Source organism: Notamacropus eugenii, chromosome 3 (genome assembly GCF_028372415.1).
Source record: "Notamacropus eugenii isolate mMacEug1 chromosome 3, mMacEug1.pri_v2, whole genome shotgun sequence".
In the NCBI taxonomy this organism is placed as follows: domain Eukaryota; kingdom Metazoa; phylum Chordata; class Mammalia; order Diprotodontia; family Macropodidae; genus Notamacropus; species Notamacropus eugenii.
Window position 1 is genome coordinate 108,484,943 of NC_092874.1, and position 20,634 is coordinate 108,505,576.

The 20,634-nt window shown below is 39.3% G+C and overlaps 1 protein-coding gene across 2 annotated transcripts in view; it reads left to right on the forward strand.

Moving 5' to 3' along the window:
- Positions 1 to 20,634, forward strand: part of DENND2A (DENN domain containing 2A) — a 127,109-nt gene that overhangs the window by 71,750 nt on the left and 34,725 nt on the right. For both annotated transcript variants that reach the window (XM_072652567.1, XM_072652568.1), the window contains exons 5-11: positions 149 to 346; positions 3,000 to 3,093; positions 3,809 to 3,859; positions 5,295 to 5,482; positions 10,609 to 10,718; positions 12,400 to 12,469; positions 14,408 to 14,485. In XM_072652567.1, the coding sequence (XP_072508668.1) occupies positions 149 to 346; positions 3,000 to 3,093; positions 3,809 to 3,859; positions 5,295 to 5,482; positions 10,609 to 10,718; positions 12,400 to 12,469; positions 14,408 to 14,485 (789 nt within the window). The remainder of the gene's footprint in view (positions 1 to 148; positions 347 to 2,999; positions 3,094 to 3,808; positions 3,860 to 5,294; positions 5,483 to 10,608; positions 10,719 to 12,399; positions 12,470 to 14,407; positions 14,486 to 20,634) is intronic.

Consider the following 20,634-nt stretch of genomic DNA (forward strand, 5'->3'; position numbering starts at 1 on the left):
CAGCTATGGTGGGAAAATGTTGTGTTGCTTCATGGGCTTATTGATTTGAAAAGTTTTGCTTTAGAAAGGTCTATACTTTGGTGACTCCTTCTACATCTTCCTCATTACCTCGTTCTTTTCTTCTCATGATCCTTTTCCTCATCAACAGTTAGCCTCCAAACCCGCATTTTTCCGGCAAAATTCGGAGCGGAGGAACTTCAAGCTGTTGGACATGAGAAAGCTAAGTCGAGATGGCACTGGATCTCCGTCCAAAATCAGCCCACCCTCTACTCCCAGCAGCCCAGATGATACTTTCTTCAACCTGGAAAATCCCCAGAATGGAAAGAGGAGAAGAAAGATACCCAAGGTAACTCCCCCAGGTTTCCCCACCAACTGCCTTTTCCAGAAAAATACTCTGCTGCTAGGGTTGCATTGGTACACCAGAAGGCCTGCACCAAGGAGAAGTTGGTGGAGCCCCTCCTCGTTGTTCTTCTCTGTGTCCTAAGTGAGGCTCTTAACACTGATTTCACTCCTTCATGACCAATCTTGCACCAACACCATTCAGGTACATATAAAGCGTTTTGGGGCTGCCTCCTTGGTCAGCTCCTCCAGACTTATCTTGCTTTCTGAATGTTCTTGGCCAGAGAGTGATGAAATTCTTGGCTTAGAGCAAATCACTCTTTCCATCCTTATCAACATCTTTATTCCAGTAAAATCTGGTGAAATGAACACCAAAGGCAGTTCTGAATGGGAAAAGAAATCACCAAACATAATAGTAACTCTAACTTATATAGTGTTTTAAGGTTTTAAGGTGCTTTCCCCATTTTAGAGTGTGTATTGTTACCATTTTAAAGATAAGGAGATTGGGGAAAGATGCAGCCAGCCATATGGCTTAGTGTGGATAGAAGAGACAGTCTCACCCACTTTGCCTTAGCAATAGACAACAAGGGAAGAAAACTTTATAGGATTATTGTATACATGTAAGTATTTGAAACTCTAGGCTCTTCTTTGAAGCATTAGCTCGTGTATCCATATTCTTCTTCCTTGTTCAGTGGCTCTCCAAATCAGTGCCATTGATCATCACTATCAATATGAATCATTGTGCATGGATCTTGAGGCAATTACCTTAATTCACCATTCCTTAGGGGTAGCTCTGATATGGTTAATTTTTTTGTTTTAAAATTTTATATATATATGTTTTGTCTTGATGTATTAAACACTTCCCAACAAAGACCCAAACTAAACCTCCTAGAAAACACATTCCCCAAAATCAGCTAAGCAGAGCTGCCCAGTATTATGATTGTTTGCAATTGATAATACATGTTATTTCCACTTTTGTAGTTTATGGCATGGTACATTCTTAAATACAGTGGCAGAACCTACAACTTGAGGGAAATTGGAAAGTCCTCAGTTTATGCAGAATCTCTCCCCCATTTAAAGTTTAAATATTGGCCAATGGGATAAAATATGCAAATGAACTGGCAACCTTGTGTCCAATGCATCTAGCAAAGTACCTGGTTTATAGTAGGTAAATATGAGGATTGATTGCATTCCAGTAGGTTTAATTTGGCAGGTTGGATTTCTCCATTAAAATCCTCATTGTGCCATGGAAGTGACCCTGGTTTTTTGGAAGCTCTTGTAGATATTACCCAGCTGAACGAGCTTTGACTATATATGCTTTAGGAGGATCATCCTATTTAAGCTTAGAGATTCTTACTACCAGAAAATTGTCCACTGGGTGATAACGTTTTTTTAACTATAGAAATTCATAATGTCATCTCCCAAGGCATGGAGTCACTATGACCCAAATTGGCATGGAAATCACAGACCCTTGAAATCGAAAAAAGCTAGGTAGAGATAGAGGTCATCTATCTAGAGGAAGGAACTCACAGGCCATCTCACCCAACACCCTCATTTTATAGATGAGAAAACTGGGCCCAGGGAAGTGAAGTGACCCCCTCAAAATCACTCAGGCAGTGAGTTTCAGAGGTAGAATAGAAACCCAGGTCTTCTGGCTCTAGAGCCAGGGCCTCTTCCATCATAACACTGCCTCCATAGATCTCCAATTAAATGTAAATAAGAAATGCCTGTTTTACAAAGGTGAGAGGAAGATCAAATGTGCTACATGTGAGTATGTGTTCTTGTATATCTGTGTGTACGGTGTGAATATAAATGTGTATGTTTTGGTGAGGGTCTCAAACTAAGATTTAAGGACCTTAGTCCCTGTTCCTTTTCAATCAGTCAGTATATCAATCCACAATCATTAAGCACTCATTTTGTATAGTCCAGTGCTAACTATTGGGAATTCAAAGAAAAAGCAAAAATAGTCCCCAGCCTTCCAGTAGCTTTTCCAGTAGCTTACATTATAGTGGGGAGACCCTTGACTGCATATAAATTGGTACATAAAAGAGAAATACAGAGGAAATGAATGATAGCTTGAGAGAGGAAGGCACTAGCAGCTGAACGTCCTCCCAAAGACAGATGATGAGATTTTCTGGCACCATTCCCATATAATGAAGTACATGCCTGGGAACATTTTTTTTTGAGTTATTTCTTCCCTTTTTTGTTTTGATTTAGGAAAAGAAGCTTCTCCCTAAAATATAACACTGACTTCTCATAACTCTCAGTCTGTGGGAAACAATGAAATTATTTCCTAATTAGTGAGAACCCCATGTTGTATAATAGTGGAAAAAATATATGCTCACTCTAAAGTATCTGGTAACAATCTGATGAGCTGGCCATGTGCATTAGACATTACCGACGCCTACTTCCCTGTCTTACCAAAAAGAGCACTGCCAGAAACAGCTCAGCACAAGTGTGTTGTGATTCTCCATCTAGCTTTTCCAGGTCCTGTGAGCCTCGCTGTGTACATGAAGCATGGGAGTCCAGGTTTGCCCACACACCCAGTCTATCCTCTACTTACTCCTAGTCCTGTGAGCTCCAGAAGAACTATAGGTGGAACTTAGAAACAGAACTTGAAGGCTGCTGACATTGATTTTTCTTCTTTTGATGTTGGGTAGTTGGTGTTGCGGATCAATGCCATTTATGAGGCCCGCAGGGGCAAGAAGCGGGTCAAGAGGCTATCACAGTCAACGGAGAGCAATTCAGGAAAAGGTAGAGGCCCTCAACTGTGGGAGACCTGGAAATGGAGCCCTCTGGGAGGTGGATGTAGTGGGGTTTTGACTCGTTCAGCAGTAGAACAGAACAAGCACAGGTCTACTGTAAACTGCTGTGCCTAGTGCCCCATGTATGGTTTGGGGGTCAGTCAGGTGGCAGACCAACTGGGGTCTCATCTCTTGTCTATAAGGCTTCTTTCTATCAGAGTGGCCTTGACCTTAGCCCCAGTCATGTTACCCCCCTATTCTGAGCTGAGTTCCCTGTTCTGCTTGTCCCCTCAGGGCTGTCTTCCACCTCTGTTTAAAAGAGGCCAAAAGCATCATTTCTTGCTGATTGTCATCTGAGCCCAGGGGTTCTTAACTCTTTTTGTGCCATGGAACCCTTAGGCAATCTGGTGAAGACTAGAGACTGTCTCAGAGTCATGTACATAAAATAAACATAGGATTACAAAGGAAATTGGTTATGCTAAAATATTTTTAAAAATGAAAATGGAAACAAGTTTGTAGATTCCAGGTGTCTCAGCCAGATTTTTGAGATCAGTTTTGTTAAGCCAACTAAGACAATGATCTGTCCAGAGTATGCTGAAATGTAAGCAGAAAGAAGCCCTTCTGAACCAGACAATTGAGTTTTGTATTTCCATGTATCATATGAAAGTGTGATTTGTTGGAAGGATTTGGATTCACATTTCTTTGCCTTATCCCTTTTGGCACAGTGACAGATGAAAACAGTGAATCAGACAGTGACACTGAGGAGAAACTGAAAGGTGAGATGAGGAATGAATGTGGGATATGACCTATCTTCTGTATATTTGGGATGTTTGCTCAATCCTTGTTCTAAGGATCAAGGAAAGAAAGAGGACCAGCAAAACCCAGGTAGGTCTTTTCCTTTATGTAAGATAGGACCAGCTCTCAAATGTGAGGTGGTCAAATGAAACTCTAAGACAGGGTGGGGAACCTGTGGCCTTGAGACCAACCTGTGACCTTCTAGATCCTTTGGTGCAGCCTTTTGACTGAGTCCAAGTTTTACAGAACAAATCCTTTTATTAAGGGGATTTGTTCTGTGAAGTTTAGATTCAGTCAAAGGGCCACACCTGGCCTTGAGGCCACAAGTTCTCCACCCCTGAAAGAGGTTGAATCTTAGGGGGGGAAAGGAGGAGGAAAAGCATAGAGGGAATTCTCAGGAGGGCTAACCATGACTATACTTGAGAGAAGAATCTCACAATTATTAACCAATGCTGAACATTCCAGAAGACTAAAACTGGCTGGAATAAGAAGCAATCTCGTAGCCTTTACAGTTTCTTGTGGTTTTATCAGTCCTTTTCATACTGGTGTAATAAAAAAAAAAAAAAAAAGAACAAGAAGTGTTGGGAGACCTACATTCCAGTCCTAGATCTGCCACTAACATCTCCATGACCATAAATCAGTCACTTTACTAGTTTAGACCTCAGTTGCCTTATATGTATGATGAAGGGGTTGGACAAGATAATCTCTAAGGTATTTCCCAGCTTTTAAATTTTTATTGTACTTTCTTTGGACTAGACTGTGATGAGTTTGCCATAGTCTTCTTTAGGGCTAAATGAGAAGCCATAGGGTCCAATACTTTAATGTTACAAGATCAGGTGAGGGGTGTAAGACTGCTTCCCTATGCCAGGGTCATCATTTTTGTAACACTTATACCTCCACTTCTTTGTGCCTAAACTCTGCCTATTTAGAGTCCCAGAATCCTGGTTTTAATTTGGTTCTGTTATCTACCATCTACAAATACAACACAACAGCACTCTCCAAGGTCCCTAACTGCTCTAACATTCTGTGATTCTAAAGGGACCCAAAGTATATTTACTTATGTCCAAAGTGCTCCAGATGTATTATGGCTTTCATGTGGAAATTTGATTTTAGTGAGAGATTAGGAAGATAGGAGACCAGCATCACCATCTTAACAGATGGAGTGAGGGCTTGGTGAGCTACTCAAAGTGTCCATGCCAAGCCATAGCAGCAGAATAGAGAGATCCATAAACTCTCTCATTTCCAAGGTTTGGCTACTTTAGGGGTTAAAAGGCCGTGGAAGCAATTAGTATATACTTTATTGGAAGGTGAAACCTTACAAGTTGGACCCAGCAAACAAATCAGGCATTACAAAGCACGTTAAAGTAGTATGCAAGGATTCATTTAACGAAATTAGCTTCTGTTCTCTCTCTCCAGCTCACAGCCAACGCCTGGTCAATGTGAAATCCCGTCTGAAGCAGGCTCCCCGCTATCAGTCTCTGGAGCGGGATCTCATTGAGTACCAAGAGAGGCAGCTATTTGAGTATTTTGTGGTGGTGTCATTACAGAAGAAACAAGCAGGGGCTGCATATGTGCCGGAACTCACCCAGCAATTCCCTCTAAAGGTAAGGGCTGAGCTAGGCTTCCAATGAACACAACTGTCTTCTATCCTAGAGCCTCAAACTTCTACCTGCAGTCATGTCTTGCACTACCAGAACAACTTGGAGGGTATGGAGAAGTGGGGAAACCTAAAGAAAATGTAATTATTGTTAGAATTTTGCAAGTGAATGTGAGATAATGATTAGGTCCCAATTGGAGTATATTGGGTGTGAGGCTCCATAGTTGAGACAGATGGGGAAATGTATGGCATCCTTGGAAGAGCTTGGAAAATCCTGAGGACTCTTCTTATATTCACTTTCTCTCATCTAACCATTCACTGTCAGCCAGACCCCATCTTTTCTTACCTACTTTCTTATTCTACTTTTGGCTCTTAGTTACATAATTTACATATACTATCTGACTGCCTATCTGGGTCTTTTCTTTTTTTTAATCTGTGTACATTATCTCTGGATCCTTTGCACTTAACTCAAAGCCTGGCATCTAGTAAGCACTAAAATGATTATTGAATATTGAGTGAATGAGTGTATATGTATATATAATAGAGCTCTAGTGTGTAGCTTGGTTTATCACAAGGATTCAGGTTTTTATAATTAAGAATTTTAACCCATAGATTAAAATCATGGTCTTCAGAAAAGAACTACATACAACATAAAGTCTTGTGTGCTATACAGCAGTTAACCAGTAACAGATGTTAGTGCTGTTGCCCTAATGCCGACATGATAAAGGAGTTCCACTGTATTTATGGGAGGAAACATGCATTTTTTAAGTACCTACTATGTTTCATGTACCGTGATAAGCACTTTACTAATATTATCTCTTTTGACCTTCTCAACAGCCTTGGGAGGTAGGTACTGTTAAAATCACCATTTTATATTTGGAGAAACTGAGGCAGACAGAGGTTAAGCTGGGTCCCACAATCAGGAAATATTCAAGGCCAGATATAAACTCAGATGTCCTTAAGTCCAGGGCTAGTGCTCTTATCCACCACCCCAACCTCACTGCTCCTATTTGTGTTGTATATATCAATGTTTATTTGTGCCCTTTATAATGGAACAGAATGCATTGGAACCCTCATTGAATTCTCAATCCCCTCTGCAGGTAGAGCTCATATTCTTTTATCTTTTAAATTCTAATTGATCACCAACAAAACAAAAATTTAAATACACAAGATAAAAATGATGGCACATAAAACCAAAATTCGGTTTATTCTTTACTTTGAACACCTAAGAGGAAAAAGGGGGAGACACTTTTTCCATCAAAGATAACATCGCCAGGTCTGGGCTTCCTCTTCTCCGGCAGGACTTCTCTCTGGTGTGAGCCACATACAAGCACATGCAATTCAGCACCACACTCACAGTTTCTCTCTCTCTCTCTCTAACACACAAATGAACTTTCCGATGATGTCAATCACCCTTAGGGTACAAACTCTTAAACAGATAAGGTAAATCCATGCCACTCACAGGTACCTGACTTAGCTTAGTAAAAGTTCAAAGCACTAAATAACAATCTCATCATTTGCTCTTTTAACTTCCTCCTTTAATTGTTTTCCTCTGAGCCATAATCCTCAGTATTATGGGGGAATTTTCTACCTAGAGTTAGTTCACCCTACTTTCACTCTTCTGGCTCAGGCTGAGTTAGCTTCTCTTTGGCATCTCTATGCCTCTGACTTCAGAATTGCCTCCTATACCAATTTGGTGGTTATCTTCTGGTTGGCTACCATTGCTAAAACTCTACAAATATATATAAAGTACCCATTGGCTGCCAAGTGCTGTGCTAAGCCTTGGGGGAGATATAACATCAAGATAAAGTAGGCCCCTTGACCTCTGGAATTTGCCACATGATAAGACCCATACACAGATAACTCTAATATATGATAATTGTCTTAGAGGGAATTGGAGAGTGCCTTGGAAGTTCCAAAGGTGGATGATCATTCCTCATGGAGGGATTGCCAGAGTAGGCTTCCTAGAAGGAACTACCATTAAGTGTGGACCATACAGGGTCGGTTCGAATTGAATAGGTGTTTAGCTCTAGGGCTGTTTTACAATCTCTGCAAACTCTCTATTCATTGTCTGACTTTTCTGCATCTCCCTTCTTTTTTGTTCTTCTAGCTAACGCTGTTCTCAGATTCTAACTCTAACCAGCCTTGATCCCTTCCTTCCTGTCTTCATTTCTCCGGCCCACCGTCCTGTCTTCCATGTTGTCCCTAGAGCAGCACTTCTGAAAGCGTGGTCTAAGGATCCCTGAGACTCTTTCAGGGGGATCCACAAGGTTAAAACTATTTTCATAATGGTAACGTGTTATTTGCCTATTAAGATACTCCTTCCTTTTCCAACTACATATCTGTGCAAGGCCAGATTTTCTTCATGTACTTGAACCGTATCAACCTATCACAACACATTGATTATAGAAACAGATAGGAGAATCCATCTGTTTTCTAGTAAACTAGATACTGAAATAAATTTACAAAAATATAGAAAACAATGCCACTCTTCTCACTAATCTCTTTTTATTTTGGAAAACAATTCATTTTCATTAAAACGTTTTGTTATGAAATGATTGATATTGATATTAGTATTGAAGGAATGAATAGGTATTTTAAAATTTTGTCAGTTTTAATTTCTGTTGGTAAGTATTAATAAATATAATACACAAATAAAAGCTCTTTGAGGTTCTTAGTTTCTCAATACTTTTTAAGAGTGTAAAGGGAATATGGAAGTGAGTGTTCAAAACTAAAAATAAATAAATTAACAACAAAAAAATATAATGTAAAGGGGAGCAAGTTTTTCTGCTAAAGATCTCCATCTCTCAAATATATAGAGGACTGAGTCAAATTTGTAAGAATTCGAGTCATTCCCCAAGTGATAAATGGTCAAAAGTATATGAACAGGCAGTTTTCAGATGAAGAAATCAAAGTTATCTATAGTCATATGAAAAAATGTTCTAAATCACTATTGATTAGAGAAATGTAAATTAAAATAACTCAGAGATACCACCTCTCACCTATCAGCTTTGCTAATATGACAGAAAAGGAAAATGATAAATGTTGGAGGGAATGTGGGAAAAAGGAGACATTAATGCACTGATTTTATAACTATTTGAAGGAACAGAGATGGGAACTAGAGATACAGACCATTTTGGCCAGATGTCGGGGGAAGAGGGAGGAGAGATAATATACAATGAAGCTGTATACATTGGGAGAAGGTTGTGAAGGGCTTTAAAAGATAAGCACAAGATTTTATATTTTATCCTAGAGACAATAGGGAACGACTGAAGTTTATTGAGCAGGGGCAGAAAGTGGTCAGATCTGCACGTAAGAGAATCACATTGTCAGTTGAGTGAAGGATAACTAAAGTGGGGAGACATTTGATCTGGGGAGACCAAGTAGAAAGCCAATACAGTAATCTAGGTAACAGATCATGAGGACCCCCAAAGTAAGGTAGTAGCTGTGTGAGTAAAAAAAAAAAAAGGGATTATTTGCAAGAGATGCTGTAAAAAATGGGGAAAAAAATCAGGATTTGGCAACAGATTGGTGGGGTGAGTGAGATTGAGGGGTCAAGTGTGATCCTTTGGTTATAAGCCCAAAAGATTGGTAGAATGTTTGTGTCTTCAACAGAATTTGGTAGAAGAGTGGGTCTTGGGGGAAAGATAAATTATTTTGGATATAATGAATTTGAGATGTCTCTGGGACATCCACTTTAAAGTGTATCGAATAGGTAGTTGGTTTGTAGTACTGAAGTTCAGGAAAACAACGAAAGCTGAATGTAGAGATCTGGGAGTCATTTACATAGATATAATAAAGCCATGACAGTTGATGAGGTCATCAGGAGAGATATTGTAAACAAAGAAGAGGGTCCAGAGGACAGTCTGCTGGAGCATACCATCAAGGGAATATGTGGTAGTTCCCCTTGTCAAGAAGGGCACCATCTTACTATCAAAGACTGGTGAAGAGGAAGAAGGAATAAGAGAGGATGTCAAGGGGAATTGAAATGAAAAAAAGGGAAGGAGAGGGATAATTATATGGTATCAATTTCCTTAATAAGGTAGGAGAGAAGGTCCTCAGGTGAAAGAGCAGAGGGAACAGGGATAAGAGAAGAGAAAGTTTGGAATAGTCTCTTTGCTGCCATGAGGGCCCAGATGAAGTTGGATGACATGATTTTATAGTGTCCCCATTTAGCAGTTGTGTAATTTCTCCAGCTGTATTCAACCCTATGTAAATAGAAACAGAGGAAGAAGACCATGAGGCTAGGACAAAATAATTTGTAGCAAAGCCTTTCAAATTCATGATTTTTTTTTTATCTTGCTCTTCTATATATGTTGGTTCTTTCTGTTTGGTCAAAGGAGTGGGACAGAGGGTGTGCTTATTGAACTGAGTTATCTTAAAGGAAAGAGCACAGACTTGGAACCCAATAATCTGGGTTTCAATTCATGGCTCTTACGACCTAGGCTGATCACTTTACCTTGGGAACTCAGTTCCTTTATCTGTAAATTGAGGAAGAAGGAAAAGATGACCTCAAAACTTCCCTTTAGATATAAAGCCTTTTTAAGGAATTATATGTTTTTTATTTTATTTTCAGTTCTGGAGTTTCTTCCTCCCTCCCCATTCCATTGAGAAGGCAAGAAAAACAAAATTCATTACAAATATTATACTCAAATTATAGTCACAAATTTAGATACAAATCTTGAGATCCTTTGACTGACAGAAAAAAATGCCCTTCAATTTCTTTTGGATCAATACATTTCAGAAAATTTGGCCATGAAAAAATTTTTATATAACAAATACTGTTTTGCTGTTATTTTTCTTTATAATCTATTAGACTTGTAAACTTCTTGAGGATCCTATCTTATCCATGATTCAAACTCACTCAGTACCTGGTTTATTGTCTTGTGAATAGTAAACAGAATTTAAACATTTGTTGAATTAAATTGTTAAATGCATAATTGTGTTACCACAGAAAAGATAACACCCAGTAGCCTGAGTTCAAACTTCTCATTCAGAATTAGATAAGATGGTGGTCAGATCCAAGGACTGGTGGGAGCTATAATGCTGGGATGCTATAATGCCCTGGCAACATTGCACTATTTTCCTAAATACTGGAGCACTGTATTAATTCTGTTAATTTTTTCTCTTCAGCTGGATAGATCATTCAAATTCATGAGGGAAGCAGAAGACCAACTTAAGGCAATTCCCCAATTCTGTTTTCCCGATGCCAAGGATTGGGTACCTGTGTACCAGTTTACCAGGTATGTGCTGGCATCTCTCCTGGAGGCTAGAATACAAATTGGGGGTTTCTGTTCTCAACTTCTAGGAGATGAGGGTCCAGCTTCAATCATATTATAACCTCTACCAGAAGAGACACTTTGGGACATTTCCCCTGCTGCCTCTCTCTGTTCCCACTAAACATTTAATAAATTGCAACTTTTGTTTCCTCTGATAAGTTTATGTAGTATCATTTCTCTGCCCTGGGTCTGAGTCAGGAGACTGCACATATCAGTGTTAACACTTAGTAGTGCTTTTTTTTGCCCTAGACCAGTCATTTTCTCTATCAGCCTCTGTTTCCTCATCTTTAAAGTGGAGATAATAATGCCCATTCGGTCTGCCTTAAAGGGTTGCTGTAGGGAAAGCTCTTTGTAAGTACTGTGTAAATAGTGAATGATTATAGTTCATCCAAGACCATTGCTTTACCCCATTCTATTGCGTAATGATCATTTTATTATTAATTATTTGATCTTCTGAAGAAAACCCATTAAGCTACACATCATAAGTTTTCAAGTAAGACCTTGTTCACCGAAATTGATCATGTAGTCTCTCTAAGGCAGGGGCTCAGCCTTTTTGTGTCATAGACCCTTTGGCAGTCTGATGTCTCAGAATAATATTGTTAAATGCGTAAGAGAAAACATGTAGGATTACAGTTATTTTGATACCAAAAAAACAAGCTTACAGCACCACAGCTATAAGGTGTTTTCTTCATGAGTGTAGTCAGTCAGATGTCCAGAACTTTCCTGAGCAGGCAGAGACAAAGGGGTAGCTGCAGCAGACGTACATGAATACGTGAAGGGATTAAAAGCTGTCCTCACCTTAGCCCCGCTCCCTCATTCTCCATGTCCATAGTCATGTCTTAAACTTCTTTTATTGTCTTATGCCCCTCCCGCAACATCCTGCCCATATGCCAGGTATTCAACAAATGACAATCGACTGAAGTTTGGTCCTCAATATTTAGATCAGAGGTTCTTCACTTAGGATCCGTGAATTGGTATTTTAAAAATATTTTGGAACTGTATGTCAATGTAATTGGTTTCTTTTGCAGTCCTATCTATATGTGTGTGTATATACATGCACACATATATATACACACATATACGTACAATTCCATAAATATTAACATGTACATAAATATTTGCTTATATAAATATGTTTGCAATCCTACATATACATATACATAATTTTTTGTGCAATTTTTTTCACAATCCTCATACACTTACTAGCTATGTGACCTTGGGCATGATCCTGAAAAGGGCTCCTTAAGCTTCACCGGATTACCAAAGGAGTCCACAGCAAACACAAATAGGGTGAAAACTCCCTGATTTTAGTGGTATTAGTGAGGACATACCTTCCCATCATTTGCATCTTTCTCTTTGGTCAAGGGAATGGAGCAGAACATAGAGCAGAAGGAATGGGATGCAGCTCTTATAACTTGCCATGGAGTGGAGAAATCCCTAGTTATGCTGTTCTGGAAAGAGCATCATAGACCACTGAGGGAGTTCCAATAGTACAGGCTACCAGGCTCATCCTCAAAAAGAGTTGGGAAACTAGCAAGAACCCACCCCCCCACCCAGTACTTTCCCCTCACTCTATCTCTCCCGCCATGAACTAGACGATTATTTTTCTTTTCTTTAATATGCATCTTTATTTTCCCAAACACAGTGAAACATTCTCATTTGTCCTAACTGGAGAAGACGGAAGTAGAAGGTTCGGGTACTGCCGCAGGCTTCTGGTAATTATAACTACTTGTGCTCCTTTAGTCACCAGGAAGGCGAGGGCTAGTCTAGGGTTTTTTGCCTGTCATTTGCTCTGACAGATGAGAGGGTGCAGGATCTCCCTACAGGTCACTTGAGGGCAGTAAAGGACCAAAGAGAGCTTGGTGCCTTGATAGCAAGGCATGGTGTCACTGCTCTGCTTCAAGGCAGTTACAAAAATGTTCTCTCCACGTCTAACCTAATAAAGTACTTTATATCATGAATGGATGAAAAAATATTCTTCAGTACTTCCTGTGTGCCATTCACTGTGCTGTGCTCCGAGGACAGAAAGAATAAAGGAAGACATGTCTCTGCCCTCAGAGAGCCCACATCCTAACGGAAGACAATAATACCCACAGGAAGTTTCAGCCACAATCAGACTGCTGCATAGTTTGAGGTAGGCTGTACCCTGGAAGGGATATTCATAAAGGGATGACGAGGACATGTGCTGTGCTCCATTCTTTCATTCAGTGGACAAACGTAGGCGGTGTCATGCTAAGGCAAGTGTACTTTAAAGATGGGTTGGAGAGAATTCTCATCTGAATAAGGATTATCTCCTTCAAAGGGGACACCCTGAGAAATTGTACCCTTACTCCAACATGCTGCCATCATTCAAAACATTCTGTAACTCTTCTTTTGGGATTCCTTTATTTAAAATATGAAGCACATTTTTGGAAATATGCTGTCAGTGTTCACAAGCCTTCATCTTAGAGATAGCTAGGTGTTGTTGTAGGTAGAAAACTGGATTAGGAGTTAAGAAAACCTGAATTCAAATCCTATATCAGATTATATATAATTATGTTATGTGATATTAATGTGTATTACTGACCATATGACCTCATTTTATGACCCTTGTAAACCTCTTAAGAGAGTAAGTTGTATGTAAGAGAGATGGTGGGGCACCTAGTTGTGCCAGACCTGGAGTCTGGAAGACTCCTCTTCCTGAGTTCAAATCTAGCCTCAGACACTTACTAGCTGTGCAACCTTGGGAAATTCACTTAACCCTATTTACCTCAGTTTCCACATCTGTGAAATGAGCTAGAGAAGGAAATGCCAATCCATTCCCATATTTTTGCCAAGAAAACCCCAAATGGGGTCAAAAAGAGTTGGACACAACTGAAAAGCGACTGAATAACAAAAGAGTTGGTAAAGGAGATAACTCCAAGTTGCTTTGGCCTTTTAAAAAAGATTTCCTCCTCTATAAAATGGGAATAATAACTGTACCTGCTTCACAGGGTTATTTTACAGGTAAAATGATACACATAAAGGACTTTTCAAACCTTAAAATACTGTACTAATTACTACTACTACGACTACTACTATTATCCTTTGAGGATGAATTTGATTTTTTCAGGAAATTCCTAAAAGTCATTTCTAGTTAAATTTGGGGGCTTAGGTGGGTGACCTGCTAGCGGCATAATACTTATGAGAGTCAAAGCATGAGGTGTGTTTAACAAGACTGTTGGGGTTTTGTTTTTGAGTCAAGGTCAAGGTGGAGCTGCTCTGGCTCATAAACTGTCCTTGAAAGAATTCCAAATGAAGAATTCAAAGAATGTTTTGAACAATGGTGACCTTTCTTATTGAAATGTGTGTAGCTTCTCAAAATTCCTTTGAAGGGGATAGCATTCATTTGGATATATAAATTCTGGTGTTTGCATAAAACAGATCAGTATCGCTAGCTTGTGGTCATATCTTGTATATAGAATGTCTCTTGTATGCACGAAGCCATATTTGGAAAACATACCCAGTTTGCATTTGGGCAGGTCCCTCTTGTCATTTTCCCAATATAAAGAAATTTCTAGTTTCTCCCTAGATATAGTAAAACATTAGAATTCAGCATATGAGAATTGGGTCACCTAAAATGGAGTTGGTTGGTAATATCTCTAAGGAATTTCTTTGTGTTTCTTTCCTAAAAGCCTGGTGGCAAAGGGAAACGTCTCCCTGAAGTTTACTGCATCGTGAGCCGCTTAGGATGCTTCAACCTCTTTTCAAAGGTATGTATTCAGGCTATAGAAGTCAGTAAGAGAGACAGAGTTTGGGATAGTTAGGGTAGGAGACAGAAGGAACTTCCTCCTTTTCTTTGTGAATTAAATCCTTTACATATTTTTAAAGCCTTAGAACTACCTAAGATAATTCTTTTCATCATCTTCCATACCTACCACTTATTAACTGTCTGACCTTAGGAATTCATCTAACCTCTCTGAGTCTCTTTCTTCACCAGCAAATGTAGATAATAATAAACTCACAGAGTTAACTTGAGGATCCAGTGAGGTCATGTGTGTAGAATATAATGGCAGCTAGGTAGACTAGAGGGCTGACTCAAGAATGTGGAAGACATGAGTTCGAATTTTCCTACTTATCAACTATGTGACCATGGACAAATCCTCCCTCAGCCTCAGCAAGTTATGGGAAGGGAACAATCATTTATTAAGTGTATGTATACATTATATGCATATGTGTGTGTGTGTGTGTATACATACATATATATATATGAGGATCGAACTAGAACCATAGGACCAATGTACACAAGATACAGGAAGGAGAGTTGTGGTTTAAATGTAAGGACTTCCTAAGAGGCAATAAAATAAATTGAGATGATTTGTTAACTTGTCACTGAAAGTCTTAAGAGAAAGAGCACAAAAATCCCATGAGGTGGATAAAATAAATGGCTAAATTTTTTAATTGTATTCCCATTTTGGATGAAATCCAGCCAAGAATTCACATACATACATACATATGTATATACATACATGCATGTAATGTTTGTATGCATTTGTATGTGTAATACGACTATATATTACATATATTTTTATATTAATAGTACTATTATATATATAATATAGAATTGCATAATATATTTTACTCCAGAGCCAATTCTAGAGCTGTTGGAAATTTTTGATCAGGAGAATGACATGGTCAGGCCTGTGTCTTAGAAATATTAATTTGGCAGCTTTGTAGAGGAAAAAGAGCTCTGTAAAGCAGAGAGAATAATTAGAAGACTATTGTAAAAGTACCAGCAAATATGATGAAGCTTGAACTGGCTGTGCTCACTTCAGTCTCCATCGTTCTCTGAAACTTTCCTTTTCCTCAGTTCTCATAGCCCATCACCTTCATTAAACCACAGCTTGTTCAGTCCTCAACTAATGAGCACTCCCCTGGTTTCCAGAAGTTCAGCTTCTCACCGAAGAAGCACCTCAGGTGGAACATAGAGCTTACTGATACATAGGAATAATAGAAGACATTTGGGGGACTTGGGCTCTCTGCTACTCCTACCTGGACCCCACTGCTTTCTTCTCCCTTCCTGCATTTTCTATAACTCTTTGTATCAGTAAAATTTTATGCAGGGCCACTCTCCCTTACATTTGTTACTTCTCCTGATAAAACACACTGGCTGGAAACAACCTGCCTAGAGCCAGACACATGTTCTCTGCATGAATGACCACACTTGGGCCCTTGCTCCCCTTTCCCTTCTTCCACTGTTCTTACTTCTCATGGTGCTAACACCTTAAATGAAGAATACAAACTCTGCCCAGGGGCTGGGGGCAATTTTAGGGGACACTTGGAGAAGTTATAGCTGGAAGAAACCTCAGCAGCCACCAGTCCAACTCATACCAGAGAATAATCCTTTTTTTGTTATAGTAAGATACATGACCTTTACCTCATTATTTTCAATTCTAAATAAGCATATCCTAATCAACACCCATTGGTTAAAAAAAAAAGAACTTTATCAAAAGACAAAAACAAAACTGTATAGGAAGGAAAAAAGAAATACACATTTATTAAGCACCTACTCTGTGCCAGGTACAGTATTGAGTTCTGTAAAGATAAAAACAAAATAATCTGTGTTCTTGAACTCACATTTTCCCTTTGGAGATAACATGGACCTATATAAGTAAACTAAAAATATATACAAAGTAATGGTAGTTGGGTGGTAAAAGGATTAGCAGATGGAGGGATCAGGGAAGGTTTCATGGAGGAGATGGCAGTTGATCTGAACTTTGAAAGGAGTTAGGGATTCTGCTATAAATATCGTTAGGAGATATTGTTGTTCTTATAAATGGCCTCCTTAGGATATAAGCCTAATACATTATAATTACTTTATTTGCATAATGCCAAATTGCTTTTCAAAATGGTTATACTAATTTACAGTTCCACTAACAATGCACCAGTGGGCCTATCTTCTCATACCTACCTCAACATTAACTGTTCCCATCTTTGTCAGTTTTCAGGGTATGAGATGAAATGAAACATGAGGGTTATTTTAATTTCCCTTTCTCCTATTATTAGTGATTTGGAATATTTTTTCATAAGGTTAATTACAAATAATTTACAATTCTGGAGCTAGGGAGTCTGAGAGGCACAGATGTAGAAGGAGAGTATTCCAGGTATGGGGGCAATGCTGTTCAGGGTAAGATGAATATTCATTTAACCAGGTTATGGCTAGAACATAAAGTACAGAAAGAGAAGTCATGTGTAATGCAGCAGGAAGGACTTGAAATACTAAACAAAGGAGTTTGTCTTTTATCCTAGAAGTACTGGAGAGCATTTCAAACAGGGGAATGACATGGTCAGAGCTGTGTTTTAGCAGCTGTGTGGAGGATGGATTGGAGAGAGGAGAGGATTGAAACAGGGAAACCAGTTAAGCCAAGTCAGTAGTTCAGGTAAGAGGTGAGGATGGCCTGGCCTAAGACAGTGACAGATGAGAGAGTTATTATGTAGGTAGAACTGATTTGCTCTGCAGCAGCTGCTTGGATGTGGGTGGAAATGAGGGAAATAGAAGGAGGAGGAGGATATACATGTCAATATTTTAATGCTGGCAAATCATCACCAATGACAAAAACTTGTTCATTTCTGTGCCTCTCATTGGATGTCCTTTTTTTTTTTAATTTTTAGATTACAACATTCATTTCCACAAAATTTTGAGTTCCAATTTTTCTCCCCATCTCTCCCCTCCACCTACCCCATAACACCTTTTATTCTGATTACCCTTTCCCTCAAGGTGTCTTCCCTTCTATCACACCCCACCCTTCCTTTATCCCCATCTTCTCTCTTTTCTTGTAGAGCAAGATAGATTTCTATACACCATTACCTGTATTTCTTATTTCCCAGTTATATGCAATAACAATTCTCAACATTCATTTCTGATACTTTTAATTCCAACTTCTCTCTCTTCCTCCCTCCCCACCCATCCCCACTGAGAAGGCAAACAATTCAATACAGGGTATATATGTGTCATTTTGCAAGACTTCCCTAATAGTCATGTTGTGTAAGACTAGCTATATGGGACAGCTAGGTGGTACAGTGGATAAAACACCAGTGCAGGAGTCAGGAGGACCTGAGTTCAAATCTCACCTCAGACCTTTGATACCCACTAGCTGTGTGACCTTGGGCAGGCTACTTAACCCCAGTTGCCTCATCTTAGATCATCTCCAGTCATCCTGAGGAATATCTGGTCACTGGATTCAGATGGGTCTGGAGGAGAAGTGAGGCTGGTGACCTGCACAGCCCTCCCTCACTCAAAACAAAGTCAAGTGCAAGTCATGTCATTATTTCTCTGATGGCATGGTCTTCTTCAGCAATGAAGGATGAACACACCCTGTCTCCCCTTTATTCTGTTCTCTAATTTGACCTTGTCCCTTCCCAAAAGTGTTTACTTCTAGTTACTCCATTCTCCCATTTGCCCTCCCTTCTATCATCCCCCTCACTCTGCTTGTCCCTTTCTCCCCTACTTTCCTGTAGTGTAAGATAGATTTTCATACCAGATTTAGTGAGCATGTTATTCCTGCCTTAAGCCATATGTGAAGAGAGTAAGCTTCACTTTTCCCCTCTCACCTCCTCCTTTTTCTCCTCCATTGGAAAAGATTTTTCTTATCTCTTTTATGAGTGATAACCTGCTGCATTTCATTTCTCCCTTTCTCTTCCCAATATGTTCCTCTCACCCCTTAATTTTATTTTTTTATAGATATCATCCCTTCTGATTCAACTCAACCTGTGCTGTGTGTGTGTGTGTGTGTGTGTGTGTGTGTGTGTGTGTGTGTGTGTATAATCCCTCCACCTACCCAAATACTGAGAAAAGTGTTAAGAGTTACAAATGTTATCTTTCCATGTAGGAATGTAAACAGTTCAGCTTTAGGAAGTCCTTTATGATTTCTTTTTCCTGTGTACCTTTTCATGCTTCTTTTGATTCTTGTGTTTGAAAGTCAGATTTTCTCTTCAGTTCTGGTCTTTTCATCAAGAATGCTTGAAAGTCCTCCATAGCATTGAATGACCATTTTTCCCCTTGAAATAGTATACTCAGTTTTGCTGGGTAGGTGATTCTTGGTTTTAATCCCAGTTCCTTTGACTTCTGGAATATCCTATTCCACGCCCTTCGATCCCTTAATGTGGAAGCTGCTAGATCTTGTGTTATCCTGATTGTATTTCCACAATACTTGAATTGTTTCTTTCTAGCTGCTTGCAATATTTTCTCCTTGACCTGGGAACTCTGAAATTTGGCCACAATATTCCTAGGAATTTCTCTTTTTTTTTTTTTTTTATTTTTTTTTTTTATTTAGCTTTTAACATTCATTTTCACAAAATTTTGGGTTACAAATTTTTCCCCTTTTCTCCCCTCCCCCCCCAAACGCCAAGCATTCTAATTGCCCCTATGACCAATCTGCTCTCTCTTCTATCATCCCTCTCTGCCCTTGTCTCTGTCTTCTCTTTTGTCCTGTAGGGCCAGATAGCTTTCTATACCCCTTTACCTGTATTTCTTATTTCCTAGTGGTAAGAACATTACAGTTGATCCTAACACTTTGAGTTCCAACTTCTTTAGCTCCCTCCCTCTCCACCCCTTCCCTTTGCAAGGCAAGCAATTCAATATAGGCCAAATCTGTGTAGTTTTGCAAATGACTTCCATAATAGTTGTGTTGTATAGGACTAACTATATTTCCCTCCATCCTATCCTGTCCCCCATTACTTCTATTCTCTTTTGATCCTATCCCTCCCCATGAGTGTTGACCTCAAATTGCACTCTCCTCCCCATGCCCTCCCTTCTATCATCCCTCCCCACTCTGCTTATCCCTTTATCCTCCACTTTCCTGTATTGTAAGATAGGTTTTCATACCAAAATGAGTAGGCATTTTATTCTTTCCTTTAGTGGAATGTGATGAGAGTAGACTTCATGTTTTTCTCTCACCTCCCCTCTTTATCCCTCCACTAATGAGTCTTTTGCTTGCCTCTTTTATGAGAGATAATTTGCCCCATTCAATTCTCCCTTTCTCCTCCCAATATCTTTCTCTCTCACTGCTTGATTTCATTTTTTTTTAAGATATGATCCCATCCTCTTCAATTCACTCTGTGCACTCTGTCTCTATGTGTGTGGGCGTGTGTGCATGTGTGTGTGTGTAATCCCACCCAGTACCCAGATACTGAAATGTTTCAAGAGTTACAAATATTGTCTTTCCATGTAGGAATGTAAACAGTTCAACTTTAGTAAGTCCCTTATGACTTCTCTTTGCTGTTCACCTTTTCATGGTTCTCTTCATTCTTGTGTTTGGAAGTCAAATTTTCTTTTCAGCTCTGGTCTTTTCATCAAGAATGCTTGAAAGTCCTCTATTTCATTGAAAGACCAATTTTTCCCCTGAAGTATTATACTCAGTTTTGCTGGGTAGGTGATTCTTGGTTTTAGTCCTAGTTCCTTTGACTTCTGGAATATCCTATTCCATGCCCTTCGATCCCTTAATGTAGAAGCTGCTAGATCTTGTGTTATCCTGATTGTATTTCCACAATACTTGAATTGTTTCTTTCTAGCTGCTTGCAATATTTTCTCTTTCACCTGGGAGTTCTGGAATTTGGCCACAATGTTCCTAGGAGTTTCTCTTTTTGGATCTCTTTCAGGCGGTGTTCTGTGGATTCCTTGAATATTTATTTTGCCCTCTGGTTCTAGAATCTCAGGGCAGTTTTCCTTGATAATTTCATGAAAGATGATGTCTAGGCTCTTTTTCTGATCATGGCTTTCAGGTAGGCCCATAATTTTTAAATTGTCTCTCCTGGCTCTATTTTCCAGGTCAGTTGTTTTTCCAATGAGATATTTCACATTATCTTCCATTTTTTCATTCTTTTGGTTTTGTTTTGTGATTTCTTGGTTTCTCATAAAGTCATT